Genomic DNA, 14,252 nt, shown 5'->3' on the forward strand with positions numbered 1-14,252 from the left:
GTGGCCTCAATAACTTAAGAGATGGGTGAATTAAGTTTCAAAATTTTCCCACTAGCAAACTTTAACCTCCCTTTTAAATGATAGACTTAGAATGCAGAAGAAGAAGAAGAAGAAGAAGAAGAAGAAGAAGAAGCAATCAATTTAACAATATTCTTTTAAATGCGTAAGAAAAGATTGATTGTAATAAAATAAATGAGATAAGGGAAGAAAGAAATGTAAACTCGATTTATACTGGTTCGGTCACTTCCCGTGCCTACGCCCATTCCTCAAGCAACCCACTTGAGATTTTCACTAACTTTATAAAAATCATTTTTACAACTTCTGAACATCCAAGGAATCTCTTTCCCTTGTGTTCAGGAAACTCACAATTCAAGAGACAACCAGTCTCTTGATTACAACTTACTTTCTGAGATGAACAGAAAGATTTCTCTCCTTTAGAGTGGATAATACAATTTGACGTTCCTTGATGAACTCTCAATAGATTTGCAAGTGTTTGCCCAAGAGTTGTTAAGAGAGCATATGACAATGAAGTTCTCTTAGAATATCTCTCTCTTGCTTTTTGAAGTCAGACACACATATATATAGACCCTTTGTGCCTTTTCAAAATGGTTTGAAGAGATGTGTCTTTTCAAAAAACTTTTTCTGAAATTTTTCACTGATAATCGATTACAGGTTTCTGGTAATCGATTACACAGTTATATTTTGAAGGGTCATGACTTTTGAATTTGAATTTCAAGAGTTCTGTTGCTAGTAATTGATTACAAACATCTAGTAATCGATTACAGGTTCAAAATTCAAATTCAAAACCCTTTTTAACAGCTATTTTTAAAAATTGTCTTCAAGTAATTGATTACACTGCTTGGTAATCGATTACCAGAGCCTTGGATGTCTTGGAAACACTTTATTTTGAGGCAAGACTTGATCTTTAGTTAATCTTGAAGCAAGGCTTTCTTTGTTGAAGCAACCTTGTATTAATCTTGAAGCAATGCTTCTCCTTTGAAGCAATCTTGTTTGATTCTTCTTTAGCATCATCAAAATCATGTATTCATACATTCACATTCTCCCCCTTTTTTATGACGACAATCATTATTAAGTGAATTCTTTTCGACATCATCAAAACTTGCATGATTCACATTCTCCCCCTTTTTTATGATGACACTCATTATCAAGCAATTTTTTTTTAATATCATCAAAATCTGCATGATATACATTTACAAACTTGTTTGGCATCAGTTTCATTCCCTTGAAAGTGAAGAAAAAATGACCTCAATATTCAGGTTCATATTTTATATTTGATTCTTCGAAGAGACAAGACACATCGAGAAGGCCAACCACTAGTCTATTCATAATGATATGGACGAACCAATTTCAAATAAGCCGAAAAAATGCTCATTGTGTAAAAGTGAAGGATGTAATCTTAGTAATTATTCATACAAGCAAGTTGACACCTAACATTATGTCTACTTTTTAATTTTATATTTGTGTTTAATTTGTATTGTTCAATTTATATTAATGTATTATGTTATTTTTATTTTAACAACTATTTTTATTAGTAAATTATTTGTTGTTGTTAATATTAAAATAATTTTATAAAATAAAATAAATTAATAATACTATCAAGTCACATGAAATTATTAGTTTACTTGATAAATGTATAAATTAATAAAAAAATATTAAAAATGACTTTAATATTATTTGATAAATGTTGTTAATATTATTTGTTGATATCAGTAATAAAAATATAGAAAATATTAAATAAAACAATAATAGAAAAGTTGTAGAATTAAAAATAATTTTAGAGTCATTCCAAATTTTGTTAAAAAAAATTTAAAAATGTAATTCGACTTTGAAGTAGTTAGAAATTTATGACTTTATGTAAAAAAAACTTAAAAATAAAATAAAATCCCATAAATCATTAAATATTTTACTGACATTAGAAAAAGGTAGAATCCCAAAAAAAAAATATGACTTCGTACTTCAAAGTTGTGAGAATCCTTCGACTTACTATCATTTGAAAATTAATTGAAAAACTATCATGATTGATAAATTCTAAATAAAATTATTTTCCTTTTTTGGTCAAAAGGCCCAACTAAGACAAATATTGTTGCTTCCATCAGCAGAACATAAAAAGAAGGGATAGAAAAAGAACAAGAAAAAAACAATTTGCAAGCTCCAGCACGTAACTACTGATTCGGATTGTAACAGGTGAAAGGACAACAATTGCAACCAGACAAATTCTTGAAAATAAGGAGGGAGGGATTAGATAGAGGAAAGGTCCACTTCCTTCAACCACAATCTACTCTTTCTTCTCCATCCTCAATGTCACTTTCCACTCCTTCATCTTCTTCACGCATGCCTTCGAAATAATAAAAAAGATGGTATTTAGTTGAGCTCCACCTTATCATCACTTAATAGCATTTTTATATGGACAAAATTTCGATATATAAGCTAACTTTTGCACCCCTTCGCTGTTTTATTCTTTATCGCATTACATGTCACGGTTTTATTTTTTTCAGTATCTTTCTCTTTTTTCTTCCAAGATGTAGACACCACCAAAGGGTGGGATTGTGAAAAACCTTTATTTATTGTTTGATCACCTAAAATTGGCCTACATTGCTGTTCCATGAAACATCAACGTGCCATTTTTATTTTAAAATTTAAAAATCCATGGACACAGATATGATTGGACCATTTTTTTTGTTAAGTCCGAATTAGATGGCACCGCATGTAGAAAACGTGATGATTCTTATAGAACCTACAAACATTGGACCCACATGAAGAGAGAGACCCACTGGCCGGCAAAGTAAATGTGTATTAAATTTTTTAATGTTAGTAGTTAGTAGATTTTTTACTTACATATATTTTTCATACTTGCAAAATAGTTGATATTGATTTTAGTATCTAAACTATCTTTTTTTTATGTTTCACTTTCTGACTTTTTGTATGTTTTGTTTGGTTTCAATATTATTTGTAAGTGAAGATTCATTAGGTGATGATATATTCTGTTAATATGTCAGATTATGATGTAACATTCTCTTAACATGTCATATTTATTAATGAGTAATTTCTAGCTAAAAAATTGATTTGACTAGTACAATGTTTTTTCTTAATAACTTTTTTTCATAAAACTTAAAATCAAAATCATGCGTATATGATTCAAGTGAATTTCCATTCAAATCGACCTAATGTTGGAGCATAAATTGGACTTCAAGTAAGAAAAATAATATTTAAAATATCTATAATTTTCGCCACCTATCAACTATAATTTTTTCATTAAAAATTAAAATTACTTTACCCTATCCAACTTAGAAGAACTAGATCCAGTAAGAACATACACAAAATGAAAGATGGATACATCCTAATCCTTCATCTTCCTTTAAATATATTCCAATGAATTGTTATAGTTTGGGTTTAGCAATAATACGTTGCTGCCAGAGGCTGTTCAAAGTTCTCTGGAAGAATCTTTGTGTATTTAAAATCCAAGGAATGAAAATTTGTAGGGTTAATTAAGTTTTAGCTCCGCTGAAACTTTTTGCTATTATAATTTTTGGATTTTTTTTGGCTATTTAGTCCTTTATTAATTTTTCATCATTATTTGTAGCTTATTTAAAACTTTTTGTCTATTTTTAGTCTCTTATTTATTTTTATTCCTCAAAAATAGTCTCAAATTAAAAATAAACAAGGGACTTAAAAATAGACAAAAATAGAAGAACAAAAATTACTTAAAAAATTAATTAATGAAGGACTGAAAATTATATAAAAAATTGAGCGACTAAAATTTTAATTAATCCAAATTTGTAATATTTTTGCCAATAGTACATAAATTACAAATTTTTGCCAATAGTGCATAAATTACGCCAAAATAGGTTGTAATTACTTTTTTCAACCTCTCCAGCAATATCAAGTTACTTACAAAAATCCTTTTGTATAATTTTTTCATACAATAAAAATTTAAGTGATAACTCTCTAAAGGAAACTAATTTGTCCAATTGACAATGAATTTTATTCAAATCTTGTAAATAGCAAAAATAGAAGCATAAAAAGAAATTTACTTCCCTTTATAGTGAATCTAATCTATTCAGCAAATTAAGCAGTACCCATTATACCCTAAAAAGCCTGATATCAGTAATATGCAAAGTGCGAAATCAATCTGATACAACATCAACATACCCTAACCACCTTTACTAATAGCACCTAAAGGCAAGAGCTATACTAAATATCATATTGTACGCTTCTACCAACGAAGATTAGCTCAAAAAAGGAACCAGTCACAACAAAAATAAAGGTTCACGTCCCAACTAAAAATGTGACCACATTTAATGCTAAAAAACAAGTGACCACATTTAATGCTCAACTTGCCTCGATTATTTTCAAAAGAATATACTTTTGAAAATCTAAAAAATTGTTGGCTTTCTTATTATGGTCCACTTTTAGGAATATTCTCTGAATAAACTATTTTTTCCAAATTAAAAATCTAATTTTACCATATCCAATCAATATATAAGCAAGCTTTTGGAAAGGTTGCTGGTGCCAAGCAAGAAGAGCTTTCACTCTTTTCTTCCTTTGTTATAGAATATAAAAAAATCAAAATTAGCATCCTTGTTATCTGCTACACCACAACTAAAATAATAAAACTATCAATGACTGCAACAGAAAATAATGACGGGATTCTCCCAAAAATATATGTAATATATAATAGAAGAAAAACCAAAAAAGAAAAAAAAATATTATGAAAACATACTCTGCAAACGCCCCAAATATCACCACGAATATTACATCCCAATTAAAAAAAAAAATCATCACCTAAAATAAGAGAAACCTCAACCTCAACTCACACTTGCCTCCGAGAGGAATCTCCAGTTTCTTCTATGTAGGGTGAAGCATCTGATTCTTCAGCCAAAGATTCCAACATGCTTGTTACCTCAGTTGTATCATCCAAATAATACTTTGCTTTGCTTGGTTTTTGTCCAACCGTGCAAGCAAACACAGAAGCATTGGTGGCAAGAATATTCCTTGAGATGGCACTACTAACTATCTCAAACATGTCCTCATCTGATCTGTCATCACCAACACACAACACAAAGTCGGCCTGTTTGCCCTTCCCGTCCATTGACGAAAATATCTTCTCGGCGACTAAGCCTTTGCTCACATCCTACAAAACAGACAGGAAATGGAATCAGATGAGTCCTTTCCCCTAAGGGTGGCATCATTGTTTAAGCATATCAAATCAATTATAAAGTTCATGCCAAAGTCAAATGAGAACCACCGGCTGCTATGCTCGCTGGACGAATTTGATATTCTAGTTGAAAGTTTAACCACTAAGAACCCTTTCAAAAGCTTCAAACTGTATCCAAAAGAACATCAGAAGTATGAAAGAGAATATCTGAGACTGGGATGAAATGGTCCAGGTTCTTTGGTCAAGTGGATGGAAAGTACTCTTATTATATGCTTTTAGTATAACCAAATAGAATTAAAAGAACACAATATTCTTTGTAAGTTCCTCCATATCTTTTTCTTATTTTTGTTTTATAACAAGAAGTTCCACCAAACCTATACCACTTTTTCTTTTAACAAATTAATGGCAGAAATAGCATCACAATGATAAAATTGCAGAAGCATTAATGAGCTCTCAGCAGCTCACACAAACCATATTTATTATGAAAGAATCTTAAGGTTGATTCCTACTTCAGACGCCAAAATCAATATATAGTGGGTTGTCATAGTTTACTGAATGATATCTATAGCTTTAAATTTGCCACCAGAAAAATAGGAAAGCAGAATGAACAAATATAATGCATCACATAATGAAAAATATATAGAACTAAAGCTGTACATATGCTCTTTTTTAGAGTATGACATAACTTAGAAAAAATCCAAACCCTGGAAAGCTTTTTCGAAAGGAGATTTCAATATTAATCAATAGTAAATAAAAAGAGCCATTTTCTTCTAAGATAAATCAAATACAGAAATTATATATACCTGGGGTTTTACTTCAACAATAAACTGGCCACTCTTCACAGCAACAGGCTCATTGGCCAAAACACTTTCTAGATGATCTAACATTTCCTTAGCCTGAGCAGATCCAAAACCAAGGTCTGCATCACGGTATTGCCAGACCAAAGCACTTTCTTTTCTTTCAATAGAGGAACCATCAGTCGCCTCTGTATAGAGTTTCATTACAGGTTCAGCAATCTGCATCCATCCAAAGTCGGAGCTCTTACCACAATTTTCCCATTCTCGATTGTGGGACCATCTGAATACAGGAGGTAGTGAAAAACATTTTCAGAAATAAAATACCATTCAACAAGAATTTCTTCCTGGCATGACTGTCAGAAGCCAATGTCAGCAGTCTCAACAATGGTTTAAAATACACGGTAGTATGACTTACTAACAGCACTTGCAAAACCAGAGATAAATGTTTCAAATTATATTGGATACTATTACATTAGACTTTAAAATCACTTTGATCTCCACCAAATGGACCTTGGTCAAACTGAGAATAAAAGGAAATTACTGTAATCTGATTTATACAGACAAAAAGAAATGACACTTTCCAACTCTATAGTATTCATTGTACGAAGGTGGCTAAAATATGTTTCATATTGACACATACAATAAGAAATATTTGATCATCTAATACTAAGCAAAACAGAGAAAAGAAAAAGAGATGCTATGTCAGAGAGAGTGAGAGATCAGACCTCAAGAAGTACCCATGTTCTGCAGCAATTCCAAGTTTTTCACAGGAATTAAACCAGTCACTTAAGCTATTCCTCCCCCGTCCACTAACAATGAAAACAACATTTTTGGGGTCTTCACTAAGTGATTCCAAAATAGACAAGACCTCCTTGCTTGGACTCTTATTAATGGAGTTCTGTGGCATCACAGTACCATCATAGTCCAACAAAATGGCCCTATTTTTTGCCCTCTTGTAAGCTGAAACCATAGCATCGATTGAGAGCTTTTTAAAATTAGGGTCAAGTGCCACAACTCTAAATCCAAAGCTAAGACCTATTCCCCAACATCTTTTCCTTAGAAGGTCTGTGCAAGCCCGCTCCATGTCTTGCAAGAAACTACGTGACCAGTAAGCCACATCATGAGTGCTGACATAACGGTAATGCTTCTCGTGCCGCAACTGTTTCTCTCCATCACCAGTTGAGATGGCCTCATTCATTGCCTCTGAAGTTGCTTCAACATTCCATGGATTGACACGGATTGCCCCACTAAGTGATGGAGAACACCCAATAAATTCTGATATTACTAGCATACTCTTCTTAGGGTCATTGACATTGGAACATGATTCAGAACCAGATATTCCCTGTCTACATGCAATATACTCATAAGGAGTTAGGTTCATTCCATCCCTTACAGCTGTGACAATAACACACTCAGCAATGCAGTAATAAGCAACTTTTTCAGCAATAGGAACTGCTCTATCAATAAAAACAATAGGTTCATAACCAGGTCTCCCAAACACTCTGTTGATCCTGTTGCAGCTTTCTTGTATTTCAGCATGTATCTCCTCCAGATGTATCCCTTTACCTCTAGCAGGATTAACTATCTGGACCAGAACAGCTCTTCCTTGCCATTTGGGATGCTGTCTGAGCATCTGCTCCATAGCCAAAATCTTCAAATTTATGCCTTTAAAAATGTCCATATCATCAATACCAAGCAAGATGGTTTTTCCTTCAAATTTCTGTTTGAGCTCCCTTACCTTGCATTCCTCATCTGCCATTCTCATAACTGACTCAATTCGACCCATGTGAATCCCAACAGGCATAATCTTAATACTGATTGTCCTTCCATAATACTCCAATCCTAAATAACCCCTCTTTGACTGATACTCCAGACCCAACATACGACTGCAACAGGAAAGGAAATGACGAGCATAGTCAAAGGTATGGAATCCGATGATATCAGAGTTTAGTAAAGCTTTCAGTATCTCTTCCCTGACAGGAAGAGTCCTGTATATCTCTGATGATGGAAAGGGGCTATGCAGGAAAAATCCCATTTTAACCCTGTTAAAACGCCTTCTTATAAAAGTTGGCAGCACCATCAAATGATAATCATGAATCCAAATGTAATCATCCTCTGGGTTTATTATTTCAACTACCTTCTGAAAAAAAAGCTTGTTTGCCAGCACGTAAGCTTCCCACAAAGAACGATCAAATCGGTGGCTTTTATCTGTTGAAAATGGTAACATATAATGAAAAAGTGGCCATAACTGCCGTTTACAGAAGCCGTCATAAAATTTTGCCAAAACGTCAGCGGGTAAAAAAGTCGGCACACATTTGAATTTATCCAATAAATACTGTGATACATCATCCTGTTCAGCTGGATCAATGTCAACGCGTAATGAACCAACATAAAGAACCTCCATGTCATCCGGGAGTCCATCCTTAAGCTGTAAAAGCAATGAATCCTCATTCCAACTGAAACTCCACCCTTTGTTGTCCTCTTTTCGCTTTGCCTTCAACGGTAGCTGGTTAGCCACAATGATCATTCTATCCGTAGTAACAGTTGATGGATTATCAGAGGAAACACTAACTGCCTGATCATCATCTACCTCAGTGAGAAACCCCGGGACACTCATAACTCTCGGCATCCGTTTCCGCTCCCTAGTCTCCCTCCCCCCCATTGCCGGGAAATTCCCAGAGGCCAAATCTAAAAGATTCGTATACGACCTGGACATCATCTTTGCAGCTTTCTAACAATACACAATCCCACAAAACTCGTTCACTCTGCAAAAATTGACAAAAAGAACAGCAAACACAAGCTCATTAATCATTGAAGAGACGAAACAACCTAACTCAAAACCTCAAACACACATTTTCAAACATCAACACGTGAGAACTGGATTCATTAAGTGATAACCAAATAACACTATGTAGCGTCACATATATACTCCCCTGGAGCCAAATAGTTACCACTATACTAAAATGCAGACACATCACACACACGCACATGGTAATTCGGCAAGACATATTCCAATCTTAGATACTATGCAAAAGCCCCAAATTCTTGACCCCCAACATAGGTTACATCACATTTGAGCATAGGAACAAACACCCTTTACAAGGGTTTCAAAAAAAAAAAAAAACATTATTCCATCAAAACTTCAGCGATTTCCCGTCACAAAAGGATCGATGAAAATGAAAACCCAATAGAAAAACAAACACGGAAAAACAAAAAAGACACCTTTTTTATTCCCCCCAAAAAACAGAAAAGGGTACAACAGAGGAAAATTGAGAAAACGTAAAATTGAAAACAGACCTTGTTCGATTGAAGCAATGACAAGAGATTCCTTATTGGTAACAGTAGCAGGTTGGAGCTGAAAATTAATGGGAAAATTAACCCAAAAAAAGGAAAAACTAGGGTTTCCTTATTTACAAGATCTCTCCCAAACTCTTTCTCTAGTCTTCTTCTTCTTCGTCTTTCTTTGTTTCTTCTCTTCTTTTCTTTCAACACAAAATGAATTACGAATTGGGAAAATCGTTGTAGTGAAACGAAATATAGAAACGCAGATTCACAGAATTAATATAATATTTCTCGAACCGATTATTATTAATTTAATTAATTAACACATTCATACGAATTGAGGTGGACGCAAAATAATCAAATAAATAATATTTCCAATTTTTCTTATTAAAACTATTATTTGTCTCTCTCTCTTTTTAATTTTTTTAAGCAGAAGATAATCGTGACCTCTTATCTACAGTGCTGTACGGTGCCGCCGGTAGGGTAGTGCATTCGCGTCACGGACCAATGGGAGGTCGCTTTCGCACGCGCGAGGGTAGTATCGTAATTGTGAGTGACTGGTGGGGGTGAAATGTGGCCAATGGGGGTGACGGTGAGGGAGTGAGAATGTGGGGGTGAGTGTGGTTAGGAGAACTTTATAAGAAATTGGATAAGGTTGGCGAGGCGAGTGAGTCGACGCAGGTGCCAGCTGGCAACACCCGGAGAGAGCATTGACCACGCGCTCCGCACGTGCTGTGAACCTAACACGTACTGGTGGAGTACGTTGGTGCGTCACTGGGTTGCACCCACCACGCGGACAGGGGTAAAAAGGGAAATTAAAGTTTTTTTTATGAGAAGTGGAAAATCACCGCAGAGGGGGGAAAGGTGAAATACTACTGTTCTAGAATCACTTAGTGAGTGAGGCATCAAGGGATGGATGACATGAATCTTAAAAAACATAATCATTGTGATTCATTACTCATTCCCCATTCCTCATTAGTAGCTCAAGTTATCCATTTCAAATTTATCATAAAAAAAGTTATTCATTTTAATAAATTTATTAAGAATAATTCTTCCATCAGTTAAGAAATTAAAATGTTAAGTTTTTTAATTGGAAAGTATTATAGTAGTATATTTCACTTAATTTTTAATACAATTTCAACTTAAAATTTTTCTACTCATTAATTCTTTAATTGTCTTAAGATTACTAAATACTAGTATTTTAGCTTAATTAAGTTTTTCATACATGTAATAGGTCATTTTCATATTATTATCTGAAATTCATTTTTTTAAATTAAGTACTTTAAAAAAAAATTGGTTTCATTTTACTACTTATCATTAGTCATCTTCCATTGAATGATGACGTGATTCACGGAATATCACATCATCACGTCTTGTCATATACACTTCGTTGTCTTCAATGATGTGGCATTGACATCTCAGTTATTGAACGTGATAACGTGGCACCATGTCTACCACATCATCACTTAACAGAAGCCAACTAACAACAACAAATGGTAAAATGAAACTGAAAAAATTTCTAAGTAGGTATTTGACAAAAAATGAATTTTTAGGTAATAATATGAAAATAATCTATTTTTCAGATATGAAACACTTATTTAATATATAACATGAAAAACTTATTTAAATCATATATAATTGGTGTTTTGTGATTTATGATCAATATATACATGTAACATGTTATTTACTTTCACCTTTAATAGTATCTTATTAATCTAGTTTAGTTGATTAAATATGATAAATTGATTGGTGAATTATTATAAATTTTAAATAGTATTATTTTTATTCCTACCAATAAAAATATCTTATTAATTTAATGTATTTCTTATTTTGAATAAGGAATTATCTTAAAAAATAAATAGGATAAAGTTTCTTTAAGTCTATATAAAAGTAAATTTCAAATATGTTCATCAAATTATTTTAATTAATTTTATATTTTTGACAAATTTACAAATATTTGATCAAATAAAAGTATTTGAGAAACAATTTTTCCTTATTGATTTATAAGATTTGCTTTTAAACATAACTTAAATTTACGATTACCATTTTTAATTTTATTTTCGATAAAATAATAAAATTTATCATTTATTATTTTATCTAAAATTAAATTGTTTATTTTGGTAAAACTCCTTATCATTTGTTAACTAAAAAATTATTTTTCAGATTGATTTAAAAAAATCAGTTTCATTTTACTATTTATTGTTAATCCCCTTTCATTGACGTGATAGACGAAGTATCACGTCAGCATGTCCAGTCATTAACACATCATTGTCACTTCATTGAAGGTGATGATGCGATAATTAGGTGTCTATGACAAAGTGTGATGACGTGACACTCCATCTGTCACATCATTATTTAACGTAAGACGATTAGAGACATGTAATAAAATTGAAAAATATTTCAAATACTTGATTAAAATAAAATAAATATAAGAATCTGAAAATGATTTTGGTATGAAAAATTTAATTAAATATATCATTTTTATCATTTGTCTTAAGACCATCGAATACTAGTAAGTAGTAACCTTATCATTTTTAATATTAAAGAATGTATGTTTGTTGTTGTTTTCTTTTTTTTTCATTGAATATAAAACAAGTATTAGGGAGTTTTAACAACTTACCAATGTATCTTTGTTTTGTTATTCATTAATCGATTATGGTTAAAAACTTTATAAATAAAAAGTTATTAAAATTCATGTTAAAATTTATTAATATATTAAATAAGTTAATATATGTTTTTTATGTTTATAAAATTGAAAATGTTTAAACATGCAAATTTTTAATATATTTTTTGTTCTTATAAAATTAAAAGGTGTCAAATTTTGATGAGGAACTAGGTTTGGATTTTACTTGAACCTACATGAGGATTTATTGGGAGTTAAAAATGACCATATTTTACAAAAATAAAATAAAATAAATGTTTGTGATGATTTGTTTTACAATTTGTTAGAATTTTTCTATAATTTCTAGTAGTTTTTAATTCTTAGAAATCTTAATCACCATAAATTATAGAAAAATCGTCACAAAATATAAAATATAGGTTTGAATATATCCAAACTTACATGTAAGTTAAAATTTGATATATTTCAATTTCATGAGAATGGAATACATACTAATTTTTGTAGTTACAAAATCAAATTATTTTTAATATTATCAGGATGAAAAAATATATTTTAACATATTAAATAACTTTAATTGTACTCCTAGTCTTTTATTATTCTTATTTCATAAGTTTGGTTCTTCTATTTTTTTTCAAGTTTAGTCCAACCATATATTAGTCATGCAATTATTGTTTATTTTACAAATTAAAGCTAGCATGCTTCCAAAATCTTGAAATAAATAAGTGTTAAATTGAATTTAACTGGATCAATCCAAGTCAATAACATAACCATAACCAACCCAACAAGAGACTTAATCATCGATTTTGGATTCAACTAGTCTATCTAGGTTTTAAAATAATACACTTGGTGCATGATTTGAAAAGAAATACTGTTTAGTTGGTAAAAGAATGAAAAAAAATGGAAATATAACATAAAATGAAATGAAAGAAAAGAAATAGATTTTTTAGTTATTTATTTTAAAACAAAATAGAAAATAGAAAATGTTTATTTGAATAGAAAATAAGATAAAAATTGTGTATATAAAATTATTTAAATATTCCTAAAAAATGCACTTAACAAATCAAACCAAAATTAATTTTGTCTATTGCCAAAATGAAAATCAGTAAAAATCAAATAAAATTTTTGAAGTGAGGTCCACCATCAACAATTTTCACTCTTTTTTTTTTTTTTTTTTACTTCATAGATTGTACAAAAAAGGCCAGAAAAACAAAAGCTACACATAAATAGGCGGAAGATTTCTACACCACCACAATCCTGAAGTAGCAAACTATCCAATCCCATAGGGGGTCACTCCTTTTTTTATATACTTTTTCTTTTTATTCATTTAATACCATAGTATTAAGTTCCATTTATATAGCAGTACATCACCCACTAAAATCAATAAGGTTAGAAATTTGAATAACTTATGCAAAGTCTTGAATTTAAACCTCTTTATTGCCATTATACAACATAAAACTTCACTAAAAACTGACTCTACCATTTGACATGTTACAGAAATTATGAAACAAATAACTAGTATCATTAAATTTGTCTTGACCAACGAAATGTGATAGCTCAACTTTAATTGCACATGCTCTGAAAGATTGTAGTACGAATAAGATATTTTGCCATTCTAATTTCTAAACGTGCACAATTCGTTAAAGTTATACAACTTGAACAATAAATTAAAGGTCGCAACTTGCAATGATCTATAAATATTACCATCTTACATTAATTAGACCAAAACACCCAAGTGAATAGTTGATTTGGGATTATACGATTTTTTCTCTTGCTGCTCAAAATTTTAAGAACTTAAAAAGCAAACTTTTTATGATATGTAAAATTGATCAAGTTATAGGATTTTATCATAAAAAACAATTATGAGTATTGACCCAATGACCCTTTTCAGTGTCCCTATTCCAGTCCTAAATTTAAAATTGTGTGCCCCTAATCACTTTTATATTTGTTAAATGTGAAAAGGGGGGTGACGATAATCGGGATCCTTCTACTTTGATTATTCTAGACAAACATGTCACATTGAAACTATTCTTTGTTCGTAAATGACAGGAATAACATTACTTGATTCAGATAATTATAAAATGCCTTATCATCCAGTCAAATAAAAACGAAAAAGGGAGGGGGGGAAGCATTACCATTGACAATGAAATGGAGTGCCAACACAACAACGTAATTTAGAAGTAACACCGCCAAACCATAAACTATACGGGAAAAATAAATCTTAACTTCTTCTTGGGGTGAATTCCACAGTGGATGAGCTTATTAGTGGTCTAGCTGCGAACCATACGTTTATATCCTTGGATCGGTTGGATGTATAGTAAAATATTGAACGTTTCAGATTTAACAAATTATAAAATCTATAACCATTTTATTTGTTAAT

General features: G+C 31.3%; 1 protein-coding gene across 1 annotated transcript; it reads right to left on the minus strand.

The window, feature by feature from the left end:
• Positions 1-4,525: 4,525 nt before the first annotated feature.
• On the minus strand, positions 4,526-9,572 carry LOC114378311 (probable alpha,alpha-trehalose-phosphate synthase [UDP-forming] 7). Its single transcript, XM_028336884.1, has 4 exons — positions 9,271-9,572; positions 6,699-8,738; positions 5,980-6,253; positions 4,526-5,152 (listed from the first exon to the last, which is right to left on the minus strand). Exons 2-4 carry the CDS (start codon positions 8,690-8,692, stop codon positions 4,832-4,834), a joined length of 2,589 nt encoding a protein of 862 aa, XP_028192685.1. The 5' UTR covers positions 8,693-8,738; positions 9,271-9,572; the 3' UTR covers positions 4,526-4,831.
• Positions 9,573-14,252: the final 4,680 nt, after the last annotated feature.

Source organism: Glycine soja, chromosome 12 (genome assembly GCF_004193775.1).
Source record: "Glycine soja cultivar W05 chromosome 12, ASM419377v2, whole genome shotgun sequence".
Lineage (NCBI taxonomy): Eukaryota > Viridiplantae > Streptophyta > Magnoliopsida > Fabales > Fabaceae > Glycine > Glycine soja.